This window comes from Otolemur garnettii, unplaced genomic scaffold (genome assembly GCF_000181295.1).
Source record: "Otolemur garnettii isolate 467f Iridium unplaced genomic scaffold, OtoGar3 scaffold00041, whole genome shotgun sequence".
NCBI classification, from domain to species: Eukaryota; Metazoa; Chordata; class Mammalia; order Primates; family Galagidae; genus Otolemur; species Otolemur garnettii.
This window is the reverse complement of record NW_003852436.1, coordinates 7898659-7924799: the sequence shown is the minus strand read 5'-3', so window position 1 is coordinate 7924799 and position 26141 is coordinate 7898659. Positions and strand designations below refer to the sequence as shown.

The window sequence follows — 26141 nt, the reverse complement described above, 5'->3', positions numbered from 1 at the left end:
ATTTAAGTAGAGACAGGGGTCTTGGTCTTGTTCAAGTTGGTCTCGAACTTCTGAGCTCCAGCAGTCCTCCTGCCTCAGCCTGTCAGAGTGCTAAGATTACACTATACCCGGCCTAAAATCCTTATTTTTAAAAGTTTTAAGAATCTTCATCAAAGAAAATTTTCATGTAAACAAAACATAATTGTCTCTCTGCACCCTGTCACCCATGGAAACTATAATACATAAGGGCTAATGCCAGAAAAAAACTTCATGATGTCCTGGCCATCAGAGAACCAATGAAACATCAGAAAATATCCCCCAAAGCCAAAGTCAACCCAACGCACCACATCTTACATATCACATTGAAAATCCAATTAAAACCTTCAACGGATAAATATAATCTGAATTTTAACTATATTATTACATAACATGATTTGGATGACACATTTTGTAAATTTCCAGGTTTTTTAGCATTAACATAGAATAAGGCAGATAATAAAAGAAAACCACCCTGCTATTATGTTCTCTGATGCTTCTCCAGGCACTTCACAATCTTCGAGGGCCCTTGACTCCTGAGGATGTTTGTTACCTGCGTAAGTTCCTCTAAAGAGCATCCCCACCCTACATAGGAGTCGGCGGCCATTAGAACGTGAGAGTGGTGGGAGAGCTGTATCACACTCAGATGCGAGCAGCCCTGCTCCGTCCTTCCCTTCCATATCTGGCCTTGCTTCTCCTCCTCCTGTATTCTTCTGTCACACGAGAGAAACACAAAGTAACTGATTCTTACCACCCATTCCCACACGCACGCTCACTCATTTACACCCTTCTAAGCTGACTCCAGCGCTGGCTCTCCAGAGAGGTCACTCTTGAAGGCATCCATGCCCCTGCCCGTCCTCATACTCTGCCACCTTGTGGCAGCACCTGGCATCCTTGACAAGGCCACTCGACAACCCGGACACTAGCACTGACCTGATCCTGACATGGCTTTCTTCTGGCTCCTCTTTTATCACCAATAGTAAAAAAATCTTGTTCCGCAGGGATACTATTCCCTTCCCCCAGTGATGAAAAGCAAAGGCTCTGGGGTCAGACAAGGCCAGTTCAAACCAAGGCATTTCCACTTACTAGCTCTGTGCCCATGGCCAAGTTAACTGCTCACCCCTTAGTTCTCTCGTATGTATAAAGTAATAATACATACAATAAGAATTCTCTATCTCTACAAGGATACTATTACATTTACTGATGCAATGGTGAGTCTATAAATTTTAATATACAGTATGTATTTTAAATGTAGATGCACACTAGGATTATATGAAGGACACACCCTATACAGTAGACCAAAAGCATGTAACATCATGAGAATCCTATAAATATTTTCACGTGCTAATCTCACGTCATTATGCCTCACCTTATACTTTCTACCCCTAAAACTCGCTCCCAAGTTTGAGATCTGTATCCCCAAGTGCCTACTGGGCTTATCTTGCTGAACAACCAGACAGCAAACTGAACTCATCTTACTCCTGTCCTGAGCCCACTTTTTCCTTGCTTTTATCAATGACATCAGTAATCTCCCACGATTGAAGCCTTAAAGCACGTTCCTGAGACCTGCCACACGGCCAGTCCCTGGGTTTTGCCTACTCCACCTCTACAAGTGACGCTGTCCACCTGGGAAACTCTCCACTCTCACCAGCACAACCCAGATCGATGCCATGTGACCTCTCAGAGGCTGGCCTTCTGTCCCCCTACTTTCTGTGGCAAACCCTGCTGTCAGAGTACGTTGTTTGAAGTAGTTTACTTGAAAACCATTGCGTGTTCCCTGTACCTATAAAATTAAATGCAAGTCTTAAAGTGGCATTCGCAGCCTCCCACACCTGGCCTCAATCGCTTTCCAATCTCATCTCATGCCATTCGCCCGTGTTCTAACAAGAGCCGTATTCCCAAAACACATACTTCCTCTCTCTGGTTCCCTCATTACATGATCTCCCATACCTGAAATATTCTCTCAAACACATCTCCACCTGTTCAAACTCCATTCTAACACTGACTCAATCCACCCAGTCGGGAAACTTTCCAGATTCCCCACAGCTGGACGCAAACCCTCTGAAGTCTCAGCTGCTCTTCTGTGCTTATGTTCTCTACCCCCTGCCCAGCACTTTTTCTCCACCACATCTGGTGCCTACTTTTGGACATGTCTTATTCCCCCTGCTGGACTCACTGTCTTTACTTCCCCGAATCTCACACCATGTCTGACTCACAGCAGGTACTGAGAAAAAATGCACTGAATTAATGCATAACAAGTATACTTTGTTAAGAACAGACTGTATGCAAAATTCACAAATTCTAAGGCACTACCCCAGTTTAAAAGTCCTTGGCAAATTCCTGGCCCCCTTTTCCACCTGGGAAACACAATTTTCTGTTTGCAAGGGAAGAAAGGCCTTGATAATTTGGGGGGCCCAGGAATACTTCTTTAAAAACAGCATCTGAATGTATATTATGTGTAAATAAAGCAAAAACATATGGGTTAAGTTTTCTGTAAAGTACATACAGATTTTATGAGAAAAGCGAACAGGCTAGGAGAAACTGGGATCTCCAAAGCAGACAATCCAGGGGTCTTTTCTAATTCCTAAATCCATCTAGCGCAATCTTGCTTTAATTATACGTTGACATTTCTCTTTGCTTTGGTGACCTTTCTGGAGTCAACACTTCACATTCCAAGGGAGAAAAAATAAGGAAGGAAAAGAAAACGGCTTCCTTCACTTGTCATTCCTCCCCTCTGCCACCTTCCTTTCCAGCGACACCAAGAGTCTCTCCTTCCCTCTCCAGAACCTAGCGCTCCTCTTTTGCCCTGCTATCCAGTACTGTACATTTCTCCTTTCTCAGACTATTCTTTTTAACCTTTCCTAGCCTTACCGCGCCCCCCACCCCCACTTTTCTTCTTGTCCTCAAACACTCATTAGAAGTCAGGACTGTCTCCTTCCCTCCCTATTTTCAAGTCAAAGGTAAGATCCTCTGCTGGGGGGACGTGGGGATCAGTTATCAGGGAGCCCCATGGCTAACATGGACCCCATGTCCATGTGAAGGTCTGCTATGCACCCTACCCTGTCAGCAGAAATCTTCCTCATAGCAGAGCCTGGACTCTGAAGTCCAGAAGAGCAAGAACAAAGAGCTGGGTGTGGAAATGTACAAAGATGAAATTGGAGAGCAAAGGAGAGGTACTGGGGAAACTAAGTTAACAGCACTGCTAACTAATCCCAACTGACACGCTCTCACCCCCAAGCCACACCACAAAGGCCTCTGCTTGGAAACCTAAACCCAGCTACACAGCAAAGAGTCTCACATTCAATGTCCACCCCCTCCCTTCCCAGTAGAAAGCCTCGGTAGGTTAATTAATGTCAAGTGTGCCTTGACAGCACCATCTAGACACAGAAAGGAAGAGAAGGAGAAGCCCAAGCCCTCGACTTAGCTCTAGAGAGCTCCATCTCTGAGAGCGAGGCTGCTTTCATCCGCTCTAACTAGCCTAACGGGCTCACCAGTGCTACTTGGAAATTCCTGTGAGATTTGTGAAGGTGAAAGCAGCACTACTTCCCAGCAGAAAAATAGCGTCCTTATCCTCTCAGCTTCAAATAAGGGAAGAGAACAGACAACTGTGCCACGGAACGGACATCCTTAATGCAACAGCGAGACCCAAGCCAGTATTTTCACAAATAAAGTACATAAAAGTTCCCTAATTAGGATTTAATCAAATGATAGTTGAGCTATGATAACACTGCTTCCAGGCTTGTAGTCTAATTATTTTGCTTTCTAAAAATGAAAAGTAGCCATCTTTCCATGGGCTGCCTGGACAGCTTGGCCTACAGTAATGAGGTTTAATGACAGTTAGACAGGACCATAAAAGGAGGTATAAATTCACCACCACTGGCTACAAAAAAGAAAGAAACTAAAAACCTTCTTATAACCATAAACAAGCTGCTTTTACCATACTGATGAAGAAAATCCCCAAATGGCTTTCAAGCTTAACTCTTCCATGATAACCAGTATTAGCACAAGCCAGAACTGCTCTATGCAAAAAGCAAGTGCAACCAGGACCCAAGAAATGCTCTTCTAATGCTTTGCTCAAAGAGACTATACCTTCATTTGCCTGTCTCTTACCCACTTTTCCAAGCCCCTCAATTTTTTTGCAGTTTTTGGCCAGGGCTAGGTTTAAACCCACCACCTCCAGTATATGGGTCTTGTGCCCTACTCCTTTGAGCCACAGGCACTGCCGTCATTTATAACAAATTTTAACTGAACAGCCAGTATGTACCAGGTATCATTGTAAGTGCACACAAAAAAAATCTCTGCCCTTAAGAATCTAGCAGGGAGAAAGAAGCAAGTTAAGAAAAGAGGTTTTATGGTATGTCAGACTGGGATAAGTATTATGGGATTCAAGTCCCAAAACATGGCTTCCATGCCCAAATTGTGATCTGGTTTCCCAACAGGTCACAATGTTCATCTGTGCATCCAGTACCTCATGTATCATAACGCAATCTCAATTCTTAAAAATCCTTTTGAGCAGCCAAGTGTTTGAACAGTTTTCAAATTCTCTGAGAGGCAAAAGCAGAGCAAAGTTATTGGCAAAGTGACAGAATGGGGGGCGGGGGAAGCTGAATGTTCTTGAAGGAGTCTAACGTATTTTTAAAAATCATATATTCCTTTGATTACAGATAAACAAGGAACAAGACTAGTCACTTAAGAGGTTACTCCTGTCAAACCAGAGATTCCTAACCTGGAGTTCACAAATGCATGTGAACCCAAAGAAACCATCAGCACAATCTGGGGCAGAGAGGGGAACTACAGGTATGTATCTGGGGAGAACGTTAGTAACTTCTGTCAGCTTCTCAGAGGTCTGTGATCCCCCAAATTAAGAAGCACTATACTAAATAATAAAAATGTTTTTAAAACTATATTTATGCCCTTGTTAATAGTAAAGGTACACTTCTAACACAGAGTCAGCATCTTCATTTTGTTCAACAGGTGCAATCTTTATTTTGAGGGAGTTGGGAGAACAGGAGAGACGCAGGCACACAAGTTAGTCCTTTTGAGTTAAGCGCTCCAGAAGCATCTGAAACCATTTTCTCCATGTGTTCCCCACAGAGCTGTCCCGCACCAACCTGTAAATGCAGACCAGCTAAACTGTTTGAATTGACTGCAGTTCCTTCAAATTCTGAATCCAAATACAAACTTCCACGGAGCAGAGCTAACACCAGCAAAAATCACACTCAAGTCTGAACTATCACCAACAGAAACCTCTCAGATATTAACAGAACCTTCCCTCATGTTACACACGGAAATTCTCTCTTCAGTTCTTATAGAGGCAGAAGAGACGCCTCCTCCTCCTCCAGGTCAGCAGTTCTCCTTGCTGCCTAACTTAAAATCCTAAGGTTTTTTGAGGCTGAGTCTCAATATGTTGCCCTCAGTAGAGTGCTGTGGCATCATAGCTCACAGCAACCTCAAACTCTTGGGCTTAAGCAATTCTACTGCCTCAGCCTACCAAGTAGCTGGGACTACAGGTGCCTGCCACAATGCCCAGCTATTTTTTGGTTGTAGTTGTCACTACTGTTTAGCAGGCCTGGGCCAGGGTCTAACCCACCAGCCTCGATGTCTGTGGCCGGTGCCCTACTCACTGAGCTACAGGTGCTGAGCCATTAAAATTCTTGTTGAAGGTAAAAATTTAACAGAATACACAAGGCTAGAGAGCCATTTAAAAGAGCTCCTCGCATGACTCTGGTTGCCAGGGTTAAAAGTTAGTGGTCCAGAAATGACATGAAGGCTATGTTAACCAGTTTGATGGAAGTGTTTTGGATTGTGTGTGAAAACACCACACTGTACCCCAGAAGTGCATTAATGTACATAGTTACCATTCAATAAAAAAGGAAAAAAAAAAAGAAGAAAGAAAGAAAGTTAGTGGTCCAGAACAGAATCAGCAAACCTTTTCTGCAAAGGACCAACTGGTACATACTTTTGTTTTGTGGGCTCTCTGGTCTCTGTTGCAACTACCCGACTCTGCTGTCGTATCATGAGGGTAGCCACAGAGAATGTGTAATTGAGAAGAGAAGAACAGTAATTTGGGAAAAGAGGGACAATACAGAACTATGCTTATTTCTAGAATTTAAAATGTTGAGTGGGTGTGGTGGGAGGAAGAGTATATTAAAGCAGTTTCTGCTCACCCGGAAAGGGATCTCATAATTCAAGCCCATCTCAACCCCAGCCATCAAATCCTAGGAATGTGCCTCCCCCCCCACCCTGGGCCCAAGGTACTGTCTGGGCCCATTTGCATTTACCCACCCTGGTTTCTCCTCATTGACTTGCCCTTCAGAACAGCCAGGTCCAACCAGGAAGACCCTTTGTGAGGCAGGGCAACCTTCACATGTGCAGCGCAAACCCCGGCTGAGTCCCTCAACCCCCACTCTGATGACGCGGGTGGTCCTCTGGCTCCACGTCACTTCCTTTTAACTTTGTTCTTTTTTTTCTCTCTCTCTTTTAAGTTGTAAAGCCCTAACTTGATCAAGAGTATAGCACCACTAGAACACAAAGAATTTGAGAAATCCAAGGACAGGAATGAAAGCAACAAAAAATCCAAACAGTTCACAATTACCTTGCCAATATTCACTTGCATCTCTATTAAATGTTTCCTCACTAAACCAGAGACAAGGTAAGAAAAGACTGGGTAAGGTTCAGGTTCATGGATGGCCATCGAAAGACAGAAGCTCAATGAGAACTCAGAACCAAGCTCATCACAACAATAATAAAATCGTTTTTTTACAAAAAGAAATGGGAAATAAAGATAATGATAATGAGTAGTTAAGTAACTTACGTAAAAGCTAAAAAAAGAGAGAGAGAGAGAGAAAGAAACAGGAAATCTAAGAGAATAGTTACTTGTAATATGGTGACAAGCCAAGACCACAAAGTCTCTTAAAAAGAAAAAAAGAATTGTATTACCTTTTCATGGTTTTCGATTAAGATTTCCACAACGATATTCTGAAACTTCAAATCCATGATGGCAGCAACAGTTTCTTCCTGTGGCCTCATCAGAGTCGGTCCAAAAACCACTCCTAAATTTGCCACCGTCATGAGGTTCTGCTTAGAGTGATTTGAAACACTAAAATTGATAAGGAGGAAAAACAGTCTGTTTAACTAAAGGAGCAAAAACTGTGGACTGTACCATATTCAGTAACTCTATTTCCAACGGAATCACCCAGCCTCAGCACATACCCCTGAAACAAGTAGATCTGACAGGCCCCAGCCGCTGGGCCTCTGCCTGTTCTGTTACTTCTCTCTTGTGCTCTCCTCTGGCCACAGTGGCTTTCAGAATAACTCCATGTACAGGTTTCCCTTGATATCCACAGGGGACTGGTTCGAGGACCCTCGTGGACACCAAAATGCAGATGCTAAAGCCCTGTGATCTGCTATATGGAAGCTGTGAATAAAAACAGTCGGCCTCCCTACCCATGTGCGCCTATGAATACTGTGCTTTCTTTTATTAAACTTTTTTTTAAAACCTCAGATTAATACGAGAGTACAATTAGGTTACAATATTTGCACTGTTAGGTAAAGTCCCTGGTTGCAGTTGTGTCCCACACCAGGAGGTGTGCCCTATACCCTTAAATACTGTATTCTCAACCAGCGGCTTGCTGAATCCCTGGATGCAGAACCCACAGTTAAAAGTCTACAGATTCAGAGTGCCTACTGTACAGGCGAAGCTGTTTCCCTCGAGAGCCTTCATTTACCATTCCCAACTGATCAAAACACACCCTCCCTCTTCTTGCTTATAAGGACACTAGACCACATGGCCCTTTTGTAAAAACAGCTTCCCAAGCATGCAGAGACTGGTCTGAGCACCCACACTCAGGCCTTCTGCCCAGTAACACTGTGCAGTGAACAACCTGGACAACTGTTCTCAGGAGCCCTGCCATTCATGCAGAGCTCAACTCCAAGATTTCATCCTCAAAGAGATCTTCCATAATAATAATCTTTACACGTTCACACTCAACATTCATCCCCTATCTCCTTCCTCTTTGTGTTTTAACCCCTTATCATTTGAAACTATTTTGTATTTTTAACTTGTCATGTGTTTATTCTTTTTCCCCAAGAAAGTAATCTTCGTGAGAGTGGAGGTTCTGCCTATCTTATTCAACTGTACATCCACTAGCACCTAAAAAAGGCATTCGCTAAATATTTGTTGCCCAAATGAATGAAAGGCTATAGGAGGAGTAGGACCGTTAGCCAACTGCAATATCCTCCGGCCTTCACTTGCTTTTAATGTAAAATAAAGGTTCTAAGTCTTCCTTAGCTTCTCCCATCTCTAAAATTCTTAGTGATAGTGATTTGAGAGTCATTTATATTTGAAGAAACAGCTAATTTCTCCACTGACTTACTCGATTTTACTCACTTTTTAAAGGAAGAGAAAAAGAGAATGGACCCGATGAAATAACTTCCCATTACTGAATTAAGCAAACATAAGGGCATGTTCAAACTTAGAGCTAGGTAGGTGTGAAACCAAGTTAAATTTGCTAACAAACTTGAAATCACATTTCCAAAATCTGTGTATGGGATAATGTAGAATATTCTCTTCTTCCCTTAGAATCAAATCCTGAGTTGCTGGCAGTGATGTTAAACAAATAATTACACAAGTTCATAAAAGCATCGTATTTCAACGTCTTGTCCAAAACACACACAAGGAATCAAACGCCCAGCTTGCCCTTCCAGGTGTGGTCCCGGCATTGTGCGCGCAGCACCCGTTCCCACTGTCACAAATCCAGGAACACCGCGCAGCACCCATAGCGAAGTGAAGACAGTCAAACGGAAGAAAGAGAGGCTTACTTGGTTAAGTGTTTCACCAAAATATCCAACATTTCTTTATTTTTCTCTGGCAGTTTGTGTACCAAGAAATGGATTGCATTAACGCGAGATTCCGGGCTGCCACTTTCTTTAAAAAAAACAAAGGAAAAGTAGTTAGGAGAATAGACAGAATCAAATATACTTCCCAAAATCAATAATGACAACAGCTCACCTGTTCAAGATCATCAAACAGAGAATTTAAAGATATTTTGCCACCTTTAAAAGGGGGGGAAATAATCTCCCTATTACTCATCTTCTAATGCCTCCCGGGTGAAATCATTTTCTTTCCTGGGTTGATATGTAAGAACCGAGAGCTACGCAGCTTCTCCCGCTGGCCTGCTGTGCTTCAGGCCCAGTTGTCGTCTGTCTTCTGGGTGGAGTCTAGTCACTGGGTCACCACCCCACAGTGGGATGCAAGTAAAACATCCCTCCTGTTAACAGGTGAATTCTATCCCCCAAAGAGGTTGAAGTTCCAACTCCTGGTCTCTCAGAATGCGACTGTTTTAAATGCACTTGGAATTTCATCAAGAAGTAAGATATGCAAATAACTAACATAAAGGTAAGAGTTTTATTCACAGAACCCTAGAAACAGAGGGCACATGGGGACGCACCAAGGTCCATCAAGAGGCAGAGGAATACTGGGCAGGAGGGGCAGGAGATATGGACAAGAGTCTTTGCAGTGGTTTCCACAGAAAGAATGGAGCAGGGAAGGCAGGCTTAGCATTGGTTGATGTGAAGAGTTTCAGTGGGCCCGGGGCACAGAGGCTGTCGCCCGCTGCCTGGGTCAGTGTGATGAGAGCAGGAGTGCAAGTGCATACACATGAGACCGGATAGTTCACGTGTGAAAAGTCTCCTGGGTTTTAGTCCTTAGGAACAGGGCAGCCCTGGAAAGGACAGTCTCCCAGGTCAGTGGGGCCCCAGATGTCGAACAATCAGAACTAAAAGGCATTCTTAAGGCAGGACCTGATTTGGAAATAGAGTTGTTACAGATGTCAATTAAAATGAGATCAGTGTGAAGTAGGGTGGGGGCCTTAATCCAACGTGACTGGTATAAAACACAGAAGGAAGATGGCCACATGAAGAGTGACACAGGGGAGTCACACGACAGCAGAGGCAGCGATGGGAGAGAAGAACCTGTAAGCCAAAGGACACTAAGGATGGCTGGGAACTGCCAGGAGCTGGAAATGGGGAGGGAGAACCCTGCTTGTGGCCATCAGAGAGGGCAGGGCCCTCCGGAGCCCATGCTTCTTGCTTCTAGAATTGTGACAGAATACATTTCTGCTGTTTTAAGCCACTCAGTTCCCAGTACTGTGTTACAGAGCCCCGGGAAACCAACACATTCCCTCTACCCTTCAAACTTTGTAATTAATTACCTGTGCCTCTTACGAACAATGGACTCAAATTCCCCTTATTCTAACCTTGATGAGAAAATTATCAAATAAATCACTAAAATGCTTGTTACTGGGGATTATGCTCGAGTTTTCAGGGGTGTCAAAGTCATGACTGGTAAGAATTAGGTACTAGGTTTGCTGCAACAGATAGGAAGGTTACAAATTGCTTTGGAGGTTCACACAGAGCTGTCAAGGAAGCTCAGGAAGGGTCTCTGAGACTGGGAAAGTTCAAGGACAGAAGGGAAGGGCTGGGGGTGCGTTACAGACGCAGCAAACAGCAAGATGACAAGCACAGGGCCTATGCAGAGACAGCCCCTCCAGTACACAGAAAGGCCCCCTGTGGTCTGAAAAGGCAGATTTGAAGAACTCATCTTTACTGAGGTTCTGATGAAGTTTGATTTCTTGATCTGGAGGCTGATCACAAGGATATCTCCACCTTGTGAAAATTAATTAAGCTGTATATCGATGTGTGCACAAATAACATTTCAACAAAAAGTTCACTTACTGAAAATTACCAACAGTAAATCTTACCCTAAGATAAGGTAGTAAATTTTAGGTTTAATCCTGTCATAGGTTTTCTTCCTTTTTTTAAACAATGAGATGTACAAGAAGCCTATTCATCTAATACACCTCGCATATCTCTCCATGTCACTGAATGGAGCACCACACCATCAACTGTATGAACATTTGGATGGTTTCCCATGTTTGCAAAGTTAAGTTTGTTCCAGTTTTAACTCCCAATAATAGTGTTTAAGAGTGAGAAATGAGGTTTTAAAGCAGAGGACACTGAGGCAGTTGTTGCTAAAGAAAAAGGAAGTTAAAAGGCTAAGAAATTAAAGCAGAACATAAAAAAAAGCATATTACATAATAAAAAAAACTTTAAGATACAAACTAAATATATCACTGAAAACAAAAGCATAACCATCTAAAGAGTTAGGTGAAATTCTCTGGAGGGAAGCAGACTTCTGAAGTGAAGGAGGGAGGCAGGGAGGGAGGGTGAGGTGATAAATTATAATCTAGTTCTTAATCTGCCATTAAAGTCAAGATTTTACCAATGCTGGAAGAAATAAAAATATAAGAATATGTATAACAATTTTAATCCACAGCTCTGATTTTAAAAAGCAGTAAAATTAAAGCAGAAATTCTGAAAAATAGACAGAAGTTCCAAAGGAATGAAAGGATAGTTACTGAGGATAAAAATTTTATATGTCAAAAATTTGAAAACTTTGCCCTAAAACACTACCTCTAACTTTTGAATCTATCTCATCATTAATAATCCTCTTTCTCCAATGAAAATCTAGTTTTAACATTTGAGAATTACTTAGAAACACTACACAAATAGTTTCCCATAGGGGATATAAAGTTCGTTATTTCTTAAAATAGTAAAGTAAGTTTTGAAAAACAGAGTCAAATCTTCCACTCTTTCTCCAGCCCCTCTCCCAATAATCTACCCTAATCTCTTCTGCAATCATGCATACATTTTTTCCAAGTTTGTCTTTTCCCCCCCTTCTTCAGGGAAAAAAATCATTTTTTTTTTCAGTAAGACTTAAAATACAACCACTTTTTTCTCTATTTTATTTTGAAATAAATCAGAGCTTTCTATTAGCAGGCATTTACATATGGCTACAACACCGTATCTTCAAGGTACTCAAAAAAAGTTGTCTAATTGCCCATGATATATACATTTTATATTTTAAAAGAATGAAAGATCTAACTTTAAAAAAAGTCTGGGATGCTAAATTAATCATAACATCAAATCCTGGAAAACGTGCCAGGAAATTAGGAGTTTACTGTAGTAGAAAAAGCATTTTAATTATGAAATTACAAATCGGCATCCACCACATTGTAATGTCCATCTGCTACAAGGCTGTGCCAACTAATGGAGACTGAAAAAGATAGGAGCCTAGAGCTTTTCTAAGACTTACAGGCAGATAAATATTAAATTATTCAATATTTAAAAGTCAAAAGTCAATAATACTGTAATTTTAGAAGGGCATTAACAGTAACCATCCAAGTATTTCTCAAGGGACAAAGGGCTTCAGTCAACAGACAGCAAATGTTCTAGTTCTTCGGGGGAGTTCCCATGTACTGCAAAATTAATTCATCAGGCTGAGAGAGGTGGCTGCCATTTGGCACGCGGTTCCTCCCATTCCCAAATTTCTGAGTCCTTCTCTACCAAGAGCCACGCGTTGTTGTCTTGCTTCCCACACAGTTTTACCAAAAAGGATAGAACATTCTGGTTAAGCAAACACCATGTCTTGGGTCTTATAATAGTTATGTTTCTCATGATGAATGTCTAAAGAACGTTATGGTTATGATTTTGCTTGCCAAGTAACTTGACAATGGGAAGAAAATCTACTGCACACAGCAACATTAAGTAAGTGCTCTGGTTTGCATGACAGCAAAGAGATTTTTGGCATGATACAACAGGCATCCAGGCTTTCACTGGCACTCTCATGCTAAGTTCATTGCGTGTTTTCAACCCTGAAGCATGGTCGTCCTCTCATCAGCATGCTTTATCAAGGACTCTGGGCCCAAAAGGCTGACACGCAGACACTGGACTACCACACTGTCAAGGGTAACTGTAAACTTCAGGCAGTAATGCACCCACATAGATGCCTCCCAGCCCTCCTGTGGGGGACACGCTCTTTTGTATTCCTGCATAGGCCAAGTAAACTGCATATTCACGTTGTGAATTTCCACACCAAAATCCCACTGGGGTCTTTCACAAGACGGATGGTCTCTAGTTCCTTTTAGCAAGTTTCTTTTGAAGCTACCAGAGTTTAATTAACTCTCTTAATTTTCTCAAAGGAAAAAAAAAATTGTTTTATTTTTCCAAAGCATTCAACACTGAACGGGTAAGTCAGTAAGGAGATTACCGCAGAATAAGGAACAAAACAATTTTGCTTTTTGTGGTGACAAAATAGAAATGAAATTCGTATTTGTATCGTCAACTCTAGAAATGAGCCCAGAGGTTCTCTCAGCATCAAACTCTAGGAAAGAAACTGATGAGAGAAAATGAAGGGACCCAGGAGACACGTTCAGAACCCTCAGCAGGGAGGGTAGAGGAGACAATCTCATCACCAGAGAACAGATGGAAACCACTGCACATGACTGAGAAGAATCAAAAATTAGTTTCCAGGCTGGTGTGAGAGGCGGTAACAAAGACTGGCGACGCTCAGTAATTTTAGCAGTCAGCTCAGTGAACAGATAATTAAGCAAAACAAGGTAAGCTGTGCCATTGTTAATGGAAAACGAGAGCTTAACCACCATCCCCATTTTCTGACAATATTCAAAAGGGGAGACTCATTTCAGCCACCTGATTTCTGTAACTGTTTTATTCAATACTTAAAAGTGCATATGCAAAAGATTAGAGGATCTGCTCCCACACGCTTCCTAAGAGAGGCAGTGAGTAGAGAGAAGGGTATTCACAAGAGATTAAAATAAAAAATGAAAGTCTACACTGGAAATCTTGGCCCCTAAAATACACCCATTTAATGTATGTACTTTTTCGCATTAAATAATGTTACTACAGGTCCCATTCCAACCACAACTGCGCTTAGGCGCAAATCCATGCCAATGGCTACAGTAGCAACAGTATTTCTTTCTAACAGTCCTGTTATTCAAATCAGCAGGATGACTCTCTATTACAGTGTCCCCACAAAGTCAGGAAGCAAAGCACAAGGTTTGGTCCAACAGGTGACAACGCTTTCTGCATTTATATATCCCTTTTACCACACTGCTCAAAGATACATTTAGCAAGTTCATTTCCTGTGCCCATGCACTTGACTGCCTATTAAGAAGTTCCTAAGAGAGACAGGAACTTCTTTATCCAGTAAAATACACTGACACTGGGATTTCAAGTATATTGCCTTCAGCTACGGGGCACAATGACAGTGCTAATGACACTAGCTTGCGGTAATTTTAAAACCTTATTCCATCATCACTTCATCTTTCTCCAGTTCTCAAAGGATTCTAGACTAAAATTGGCCCTCTTTTGCTTTTTCCAGTCTCTAAGGCAAACAACATGAAACTATTGTCCTCCAACTAAGTTTAATTTCTCTTTCCCCAGTTTGCCAAAATGCCACAGGGAAGAAATCAAAACAACTAAGCATTTGCTTGAGTTTTTGCCAAGAAAACTTTCCCCCACTCCCTTGATCATACAAATTCTCTTAAAAAAAAAAAAAAAAATCCTCTTCCATGTGAAAACAAAAGTGAATAGAACTCTATTTTTGCCTTTTCCAAAAGCCTATTTTAAATACATAGTCTAATTGGGCCTACAAGTTGCTTCTTTCTGCAACATACTAAGAACCTTTACTCTGGCTGGAGCAGAGACCTCACAAGAAGATAACATTGAAAGCAATGTTCAGGCAGCAGTAACATGGCTCCCTAAGGAACAGCTCTAAGTTTTTCAACAGATTAAACTATGGAATACATCCAAGAGGAGAAAATAAAAGGAAATGAAAATACAATTACAGCTACTGTCAGTGCACCTGTGAAAACCAATACCGCAGGTTTTAGCCAGTGGAACCGAGGTTTGAATTTTAAATAAGGTTCCCTATAATCTGGCAAGTTACTTAACATGTCTCAACTTTCATTTCCTTAACTATTCAATACCTAACACCAGTGTAGCTGAGAAGACCATGATGATTAAACAGCATGTGTTGAATATAAAAAGTGAGCTGTACGATAACAGAAAACAAGAAAGCCTCGAATGAGTGTGACTCACAAAAAATTTAATCACAAAATTCTACCAACTATAGGCCTTTTTCATTTAACATTTCATCACATACAATTCGCTCTCCATCAAATATTGTGTGAGCTTCTGGTATTATCTCATAATATTCCTTCTGTCTGTAATTTACATCTAAGGATCTTTCTATGTGAAGCCGTCTCCAACCTACTAATCTTTTCAAAGCTGCTAAGCTCCCCAACCTTCTGCGAGTTAAACACCTCTGTATTCCCTTAGAATTTTGGTCATGCCATTATGATGTATTTTATGGTATAATGAGAAGTGTGTCTGGCCCAACGCTTGCTACAGAATTGGCTCACGGGGGCAGGAATCCTCCTCGGCTCTACGTATCCACACTTACCAGTGACTAGCACACAGTAGGTAAGCAACGATTAATCTTTGTGAACGAATGAATACAGCTTTTCTTTTTTTCACCTTCTATGTGGGGGGGGAGAATCTTCTAAATTGATTTCTATTTTTAATACAGATTGCAATAATAACAAAGTTACATTTTTCAAGTGGAAGTTTTTGGTTTATAATCCCTATCAACCACAGACTGTATCTATGCACCTCTACGTAATACTTACTAACTGGAACAATGAAATCTCCATGTAACTCGTAGGTCATGAGAGGCTCCGGGAGACTCCTGTAAGCAAAGACAGCTCAGAATTATAAAACAAATCCAAATAGGTCACCTCTCTCGGAGTTTATTTTTTATAAAAGAGTGTTAACTATGTCATGCATTTCTTAATTAACATATAAAACTTCTGTAGGGAATAATTTACATATTGAAAAAGATATATTAATCAAATGGACCACTTTATTAACCTCTATTTGCACCAGGTACTATCAAAGCTTAAGCAGCTACAAAACCCTATCAGACCTAAGCATACAGTATCTCATATCTAATCTTGGAACATACCAAAGTAACACCTGGTTTTATATATAAAATTTCTTTCTACACATTAACACACTTAGGCTAAACACTCCATTGAATCAAAAGTAAGCATATAATTTTGAAATACCATCTCTAAGCTATTAATTGAAGATGCCACACAAAAAATACATAGAAAAGATTAAATAAACTTGAAGAAATAAAATCCTCTTCAATACCCCTACTACAAAAATGAGAATTTTTTACATTTATGCCTTTAAAATAATAAAAGATAAGATTGATGGCAACTAAACAGCATTTTCACATTCTACAAAACAAGTCACATAAGTGCTAATATAAATTTTATCCTGTGATGTAGTGTAAAATAGTACAGTCAGCTTAGCTACCTATCTTTAAAAGACCAGACCAGCTAAGTTTATAAACCCTTAAAGAATACCTAGGTAAGTATCAATTTGTACAGCCTTTTTGGGACAGCAATCTGGCAAGATATGGAGACCTTTAAAAAAGTTGAAATATTTTAATTCAGAAATTCCCCTTCAGATGTTTAATTTTAAAAAATCAAAGATGCATTAAAAACGTCCTTAACCTTTTAAAAAGACCAATAGTACTGCTAGGGTAAAGAAAGTCATTTTATACTGATAAAAAGGTCAACTCGTCAAGAAGCCAAACAATACTAACTAACAGAACTTCAAAATACACAAAGATTGACAGAACTGCCAGGACAAATAAACAAACCCACAAGTACAAGTAGAGACAATAGATCTCTGTCTCACTGTCTGACAGAACAAGTTGAAATTCGGTTAGGATACAGGAGAATTGAACAAAATCACCAACTACCTTCACCTAATTGGCATGCCCTTCATCTAAATGACACTCTTCCCACAAGTAACAGACCACACGTTTCTGATGCACATGGACCACTTACTTCTCAAGATAAACCACATTCTGAGCCATGAAACAAATTCTCAATAAATTTAAAATTTAAATTCTCGGCTCGGCACCTGTGGCTCAAGCGGCTAAGGTGCCAGCCACATACACCTAAGGTGGCGGGTTTGAATCCAGCCCGGACCCACCAAACAACAATAATGGCTGCAACCAAAATATAGCCGGGTGTTGTGGTGGGCGCCTGTGGTCCCAGCTACTTGGGAGGCTGAGACAGGAGACTCGCTTGAGCCCAGGAGTTGGAAGTTGCTATGAGCAGTGAAGCCACAGCACTCTACCCAGGGGGACAGCTTGAGGCTCTGTCTCAAAAAAAAAAAAAAAAAAAATTAAATTCTCAAGTCATACAGAATACGTTCACGGGTTACAATAAAATCTGAATTAAAAATAACAGAAAGATATCTGGAAAACCTCAAAGAAAGGGAAATTTAAAATATTTTGAACTGAAGGCAATAAAAATACAACATATTAGAATTTGAAAGATACAAGCAAAGCAGTCCCTAGAGGGAATTTTATACAACCAACCATGTATATCAGAAAAGAAAAAGGGTCATAAGAGACTTCACTTTGGAGGTCACAAAACTAGGCAGAAAAAGAGTAAACCTAAAGCAAGCAGAAAAACAGAAATAATAAAGATTAGCATAGAAATCAATGAAATCGAAAGCAGAAAACAGAGACAATAAAGTAATCCCAAACTGCTTCTTTAAGTTGAATAAAATTGATAAACCTAGCAAAAATGATTAATAAATAAAAGAGAGAAAACACAAATAACTAATGGCAGGAATGATAAAGGTGAGTATAGAATCACTGCAACTTCTAAAGGTACTAGAAAGAAAGTACTATGAGAATATTAGAATAATATGAAAATTATGAACAATTTTATGCTCATAAATTCAATTTAGATAAAATAGACAAATGCCTTTTAAGACAAATGCCTTAAAAGACACAAACTATAGAAAGCTTGCCCAAGAAGAAACAGATAACCTGAGTAGTCCTACATCCATTAGAAGAATTGAATCTGTAGTTAAAAATCTTGCCAGAGGGCTGGGCATAGTGGCTCATACCTGTAATCCTAGCACTCTGGGAGGTCGAAGCAGGTGGATTGCCTGAGTTCAAGGGTTCGAACCAGCCTGAGCAAGAGCAAGACCCCCACCTCTAAAAACAGCCGGGCGTTGTGGCGGGCACCTACAGTCCCACCATTCAGGAGGCTGAGGCAAAAGAATCACTTGAGCCCAAGAGTTTGAGGTTGCTATGAGCTATGACACCAGGGCACTCAGCCTCCAAGGGCAACAAAGTGAAACTCTGTCTCAAAAACAAATAAATAAATCTTGCCAGTAAGAAAACTTGGGCTCAGATGACTTTGCTGGTAATTTCTACCACTTAAGAAGAAACACCAATTCTATACAAATTCAGAACATAGAAAAAGGAATACTTGCTAACTCTTATCTTATCTTATCTTATCTGTGAGATAAGCACGACCCCCAGATCAGTATTAAAAGCATTACAAGGGAACTACAGACAAACATCATTCATGAATCTAGATGCAACTATCCTAAATAAAATGTTAGTAAATCAAATTTAACAAGACAAATAAAAGGATAATATATTATGACCAAATTGAGTTTATCACAGAAATATAACACTGGCTTAATATTAAAAAATAAATATACAAACAGGGTGCCAAAAAAAAGGATACACATTTTAAGAATGGAAAAAAACTATTAAAATTGCAATAGTTAATACATACCAACAACAAAAGATAAGTGCAAGTCATGTTTGAGCATCTCTTATAATTGCAGAAATCAAAAGTGACTTGAGTATCATAAGTAATTGGGAACAGGAAAGGTACGAAAAAATGTATTCACATTTTAAGAGAGCTTATTGGGAGTAAAATCTACCATCCTGAAGAAGTATACAAATTGCAGGTTAAGTGGATGTGCACGGCTTGTCACTTGACCGGTAATGGTTGGTACCTTCAATTTTCAATTCCCCTTCAAAAAGTAGTACTCAGGTAACATCTCTAAAATGTGTATACATTTTTTTTTTTGCAGTCTGTGTATGTGTCAATGTGATTCATCATACTAGCAACTAAGAAAGAAAAACTGTATGATCTCAACAGACAATTTAGGAGAAAGAATAGTCTTTCCCACAAATGGTACTGGAACAACTGGATATCCGTATGCGGACATTTAACTTTATTCCATACTTGATTTCTTATATAGAAAATTTACACAAAATAGATCAGAGATCTAAGTGAAAACCTAAAACTATAACACTTCCAGAAGAAAATATAAAAGAAATCTTTATGGTCTTGGATTAGGCAAGATTACTTGATACAGCATCACAAGCACAGTGCATAAAAATTGATAAATTTGACTGCATCAAAACTAAAACTTCTCTTTGAAAAACACTACGAGGTGTCCCAAAGGTCCCCACACATACATACATAGGGAAAAAAAGGGACGTCATAGCTAAATGCACCTCCAATTAAAAACTATTCATTACAAAATTCTATAAAATATTTATAAATATTTCTCTATGTATTGACAGATAAGTATTAAAACTTAAAAATATAAACTATGAGTTTGTTCCTTTTCCTTTGGGATGCCCTGTATTAAGAAAATGAAAAGAGACTAAGGAACACACTCGCGAAGCATAATACTAAGAAAGAACCTGTATCCAAAATAGATTTTAAAACTTTCAAAACACAGTAATACGATGACTAAAGTTTTTAAAAATTGGGCAAAAGACAAGGACAGACTCTTTGCCCAGGGATATGTATACATGGAAAATAAACACGTGAAAAAATGTTCAACATTGCTAGGCATTAGGGAAATGCAAATTAAAAGTACAATGAGATACCACTAATATATATATATATATTAGGATGGTTAAAATTAACAAGTCTGACCATCTCAAAAGCTGGCAAGGGTACAGAGGAAATGGAACTTTTGTGCCCTGCTGGTGGGACAGTAAAGAAGCAGATCCACTCTGGAAAAACATTTGTCAGTTTCCCAAAAGGTGAAGGACACACCTACAGCATGACCCAGATACCCACCCTTGGGATTTATCCAAGAAAACTGAAAGCCTATTTCCATTCAAAGATCTGTATATGAGTGTTTTTAGCAGCTTTATATGTAACAACCAAAGGTTAACAACAACCCAAATGTCCATCAACAGATTTTAAAAAGTCATGGTGTATCCATACAAGAGGCTGGCAGTCGGCAGTAGGAAGGAACGGACTACCAGGGTGTGCTACAACACAGATGACTCTCAAACGAGGCTAAGTGAAGAAATCCTGATTTTAAAAGGAGAAAACAACATCTGTACTGTATGACCCCGTGCACGTGAAGTGACAAGAGATGCAAATGAACACACAATAGCCGAAAACAGCACCCTCTAACTTTCCTTCTCTGCCAGAGAACCACTTTCCCTCTTTGCTATTTCCTGCCTGTTCATAACCAGTGGGTTACCCCTAGACGAGTCTGTGAGAAGGGCAGGGGTACAAGGGAGGGATTTCAAAGGGCATGAAACAACTTCTGGAAGTGATGGACAGGTTCACTATCTCAATTATGGTGATGGTTGCACAGATAGCAAACTTACAAAAATGCACACTTGTAAATACGAGCAGCTTACTGTATGTCCATTACACTTCCATAAAGTTGCTTTAAAAAGTAAAAATAGATGCAAAATATATCTACAGGTACATGTGCATGTTCCTTACGTACAATGTATAAAGCTACAGTATACACACACACACACACACACGCGTGAAAGGATACCCACAGACAAATACTCTACGCACAAGCAAAAAAAGCACTGCTCTTATTTGCTCTCTCCCTCCCCTTCTCCTAATTCCCATATAAAGAAGAAAGGGGGTGTTAATTACAACGCAGCCCAAATAAGGAAGAAGAACAACCAACCAGAAGTAAACCTTTGGAGGTTCTGTTTCAATATATGGACAGGCAGGAAGTAGCAAAGAAGAGAAATGGTTATCCGGCAGAGAAGGAAAGTTAGAAGGTGCTGAATAGAAGTGTGTGTGTGTGGGGGGGGGAGAGGACATTTAGAAAAACCATGGAGGACATTTCCTTTCCAATAAAAATGAATTTGTACCTAAATATCTTCTACAAGTTACTTATATCATTGCCATATGTCTAGCCAGGCAATGCAGCATAAAAAATAAATACTGCTAACGTTCGGGAAGCAGTAATAAAAATGACAAGTTCCCCATCCAAAATTTATTGCACTGAGTCACCGCATCTCTCAGCCTCCCACCCAGCATGTTTTTAAGCCACCTTTCTTTGCCACCCGTTGGGATCTGTTGGGGGTTATAAATCATAATATTTACCTAAGCTGGCATTTGCTTCCCAAAAAGTCCCATTCCAATTTCCAGGCTTAAAAGAAGTTTCCTCCAGGTAAAATCATTTTACTAGAAATAATCACAGAACAGCTCATTTGTCCCCTCACAATGGGAAACTGTTGTAATGAACACATTGCTGGAAATCAAAATGATGGTCTGCATAGATACGAAATCATTCAAAGGCAGTCCTCTCAAACACTAGAAGTTTTTTTTTAAAAAATTGCCTCAAGTCAGTAGAAGAAAAAGGGCGATGCCATACATAGGTCCGCCGCACATCTTTTTCCTTCTCCAAGACCCTGGAGGATCTGCTTCTTGTTTTACTTTGGAGCTTTGAGGGGTTGGCTGTTTCCCTCCTTCTACCTCCAACCTCTCATCCAATAAGATGTCTGGGTTATTTGCAGTAAGAAGAATTCAAGGGCAAGAGCTTTTTGGGGCGAGAAGAGCTATATTCAGCTTCACGCCATGGTGCCGTGAGTGACAGAGCTGGAATTCCAACCCTGGCAGGCAGGCTGTCTTCAGACGCCCTGCTCTTGACCATGACACTGTTATGACCTGTTCTGTGGAAAGAAACTCACTTGCTTGGGCCATAACCCTGTTGCCGAAATAGAGGTAGATAAAAACTCAGTTTTCTCCCATTTGGTGCATCACAAAAAAAAAAATAAATAAATAAAAATAAAAAAGTGTCAATTAAATCCTAATTACTGCATTTTCAGTTGCTAAAAATAACACAGGGGAAAAGAACAGCAACCCAACTTTCAAATTTCCCAAGGCATCTGCCATCTTATGATAATCACTTTATCACATTCAGGCAGAATGTGAATTTTGTTAGGAGTGAAGTTATATAATAATAGCAGCCCGCAATGTCGTTCTGGAGGCAACGCTTGCTTAAAAGTGGAATTCCATAGGCGGAAGGAACGTAATGAAAAGAAAAAGGCGACACGACACCAGGGGCAACAAGGAATTAGCTTCAGAGAGCACCGAGATCTGAAAAAGAAATTGTATGTACTAAATAAAAAGATCCTCTAGTGTATTAAACTAATTCCTCCCACACGGAAAAAGAAAGAGTCCTGTGGAGCCGGGAAAAATTCCCTGCCAAAGAGCTGGATTTCTACCCTTAGCTTCTCACCAATAACTGAGTCATCCTGATCAAACCCTTTACCTTCTGTGGGTAACATTCACATATGCAGTCATTATGTTTTTATGTCCCTCACCCATTCTTTGCTTCCTTCCTCTGCAGGCTTTCTCAGCCTCGGCACTAGGGACATTTTGGAACAAATAATTCTTTGGGGAGAAGGGTGGGCTGTCCCAGGCATTGCAGGAGGCTTCACAGCCCCTCCCTCAGCTATCATCCCTCCAGCAATGGTGACAACTAAAAATGTACAGCAGTGCCAAATACCCGGTGGGGGACAAAATCATCCCCAGTCGAAAATCACCGCTCTGATATTTCAGCAATCAGCAGCATGGCTCTAATTGCCGGTGATACTGTCATAAATGGGACGTACAAAATGTCTGTCTTCAGGGAGTTTACACACTCGTCCTCCAGAAGGGACTAACAACACCCACCGTTACCATCATCCTCCCTAAACCGTAGCCAGTCCCGTCACTGGCGATCTCAACATAAGTACGATGACGTAGTCTTAATGTTACCCCTTCATTGAGTGGAATAAAAATGCACTTCATGGTTTAAGAAAAAAAATTAAACCTGTAGTTAACAAAGCCTTTTACATAAAGTACTTGAAAATAGGTAAGCCATACCCATTATCTATTGATAAATTTTAACGTGATTAAAAGTGGGACAACCCGACAACGTAGGCCACCTGACACAACAAAAAGAATACTGCACTACTACAAAATATATTTTTGAAATAAATCAATTAAATAAACCCTAACCTAAATCTAACAGAATGTATTTGAAAACTATTATTTTATAGGAAGTATGATGGCTAGAGAAACGTGGTAAATGACACCAAAAATGACCCAAATTCATCAACCAATAAATGCCAATGGTAGAGGACCCGAAGAACTGCCCAGATGCAAAGATACTTGAAAGAGATCAGCCAAGGGAAACGTTGCCACCGTCTGAATTCTATAGGATTTCATATAAAAAGACTTTTTTGAAAAACACCAGTGAAAACTGAACGTGGACTGAGCGTTGGGGATGAATTCTGTTGGATATATCTTGACTGTCTTTTTTTTTTTTAAACTCTTTTTTGAAATAAATATTCAAGTATTTATAGTTTCAGTAATATGTTTTGGAAAATCTTTAAAGCATTATCTTTAAAAAGTAGCAGGCAGAGAGAATAAAGAATCAAGGGTGAAATGCTGATAATTCCAGAAGCAGGAGAAGAGGCCATGAGGGTGGTGCCACTGATCTCTCTGGTCTTACAAATATGAAATTTTTGGCTCGGCGCCTGTGGCTCAACCGGCTAAGGCGCCAGCCACGTACACCTAAGGTGGCGGGTTCGAGTCCCCAGCCCGGACCCGCCAAACAACAATGACGGCTGCAACCAAAAAATGGCCAGGCGTTGTGGCGGGCGCCTGTGGTCCCAGCTACTTGGGAGGCGGAGGCAGGAGACTCGCTTGAGCCCGGGAGTTGGAGGTTGCTGTGAGCTGTAATGCCATGGCACTCTACCCAGGGGGACAGCTTGAGGCTCTGTCTCAAAAAAAAAAAAAAAATATGAAATTTTTAAAGAAAATTCCTAATTTCCTAAAAATGTAAAACACATAATGTGAGTTGATTCTAATGTACTTATTGGGACCTGAGTAATGAGAAATGACTCTATGCATGCTTTAAAAGAACTGATCCAGCTGGGTGTAGGACCTCACACCTATAAGCCCAGCACTTTGGAAGGCCAAGGCGGGAGAGACCACCTCAAGGTGTTTGAGGCCAGGGGTTCAAGACCAACCTGAGCAACATAGAGAGATCTCTGCTCTACAAAAAAAAAATAAGAAAAATTAGCCAGGAATGGTGGCACATACCTATAGTTCCAGCTATGCAGGAGGGTGAGGAAGGAGGATCATTTGGGGATCAGAGTTTGAATTTGAGGCTCCAGTGAGTTATGATGGTGCCACTCTAGCCCTCGTAACAGACTGAGACCCTATCTCAACAACAACAACAACAACAACAAAAAACAACCAAAAAACAGAAAACAAAAACCAAACAAACAAGAAAAAGATCTGATCCTAGGAGCGTCCTGCCATTTGTTTGCTATTCAAAAGTCCAAGTCCACGAATGGAAGCACAGCATGGAAATTACAGTTGTGGGATTTTTTTCTTTTTTTTTAAGACAGAGGCTCATTTTGCGGCCCTTGGTAGAGTGTCGTGGTGTCATAGCTCACAGCAACCTCAAATGATTCCCTTGCCCCAGCCTCCTGAGTCGCCTTTCTTTCATTCTTTTGTTCACTTCTTTTTATTTACTCTCTCTATATATTTGTTCTTCATCTAATCTCAAGCTTTTTCTCGTAAAATTCCTTTCGTTGTTTAAAAAAAAAGATAATGACTCATAAAAACGCTGAACCCTCTAACTCTAGTCCTATTTTCTATAAAAAGTAGAAAACTATATCTTAAGACTTTGTCAAGTAAACTTTTCAACTAGCTTACTATTTATGTGTCAATCAGAAAGCTTTAAATTCAAAAGGTTTAAATTTAAAATAAAAAATCTTCATTTCAGCCTAAAATACACATAAAATATTCAGGGAATTCGGTAAGTAGACTTCAGTTAATAAATAGCCTCAACAAGTAGTTTCAGAGTGTTTAATTCTTATGTAACTCACATCTACAACAGACATCTATTTCAAAACACAAGTATTCCGATTTTTGTTCTGTTGCAAATTAATTAACAATTGATGTGCCTCTACTATTTACCTCATTTTCTGGGACACTCATAAATTTAGATACCTTATAAATTTTCTCTCTTTTAATAATGCTTAGCTATTGACATTTACTTACAGAGCTGGAGAATGTTTTGTGTCACATCTCCAGATAGTCCATTTTGTTCTCTTGTTACTTCGAGGAGCTTACTTACCTCAAATACTGTTTCAGGGCGCTTGTTATTGTCTTCACTTCCCAATCTATGGAACTCTCCAGGTCCACCTCGTTGCATGTTTTTACATCTAGTGAGCAAGCAAGCAACAAAAAATAATTAAAACCTTCAACATTCAAAGGGCCTCTTAGCCAGCTCACAAAGATTTTTAAATGACCAAACCACAAATAATCCTGTGGTTTCTTACAAAAACATCACATACAATTTCTTTAAACTGCGATAAGCCATGTTTTATTACTGGACATCTCTAGCACTTTAGAAAATCTATACAGAGATCAAAGCAAGAGGACAAGGGTTGGGCTGGGAGTAAGACGGGAGTGGACACAGCACACGATTACCGTCCACAGCTGCAACTCACACACAGCCGTTGCCGTCATTATCATCATCACTGCCAAGCACTGCTGCTCAGCAGTCACGGCTTAGAGTATGTGGCATTTTAGTTGTATATGCACAGTTTTACTTGTTGGTGGCATTATTGCCCTCACACTGTGTAATGACAGGGGACCAGCATGGCACTGTGAATGGCAGTGTGAGTAACAAAATGATTATCAGAATGGCAACTAGCAGCTGGGCGCCTGTAGCTGAAGTGGCTAAGGCACCAGCCATGGGCGGGTTTGAATCCAGCCCAGGCCTGCCAAACAACAGTGAGAACTACAACCAAAAAATAGCCGGCTGTTGTGGTCCCAGCTACTTGGGAGGCGGAGGCAAGAGAATCGCTTAAGCCCAAGAGCTGGAGGTTGCTGTGAGCTGTGATGCTACGGCACTCTACCCAGGGCAACAGCTTGAGGCTGTCTCACAAACAAAAAAAAAAAAAAGGAATGGTAACTAGCCTGTGGGGGAAGGAATGACATATTTGGTCTGAACCTTTCAAAATGGGTGTTCAGTACCTTTCTGAAAAGCAATATACAAGGTTGGACAATTAAGTTCAC

General features: G+C 40.4%; 1 protein-coding gene across 1 annotated transcript in view; it reads right to left on the bottom strand.

Annotated features, from left to right (window-relative positions):
* ARHGAP10 (Rho GTPase activating protein 10) overlaps positions 1–26141 on the bottom strand; it is a 293594-nt gene that overhangs the window by 90838 nt on the left and 176615 nt on the right. The window contains exons 18-21 of the mRNA XM_023513448.1: positions 25195–25282; positions 15564–15622; positions 8836–8941; positions 6955–7114 (exon numbers count right to left, since the gene is read on the bottom strand). Coding sequence (XP_023369216.1) covers positions 6955–7114; positions 8836–8941; positions 15564–15622; positions 25195–25282 — 413 coding nt within the window. The remainder of the gene's footprint in view (positions 1–6954; positions 7115–8835; positions 8942–15563; positions 15623–25194; positions 25283–26141) is intronic.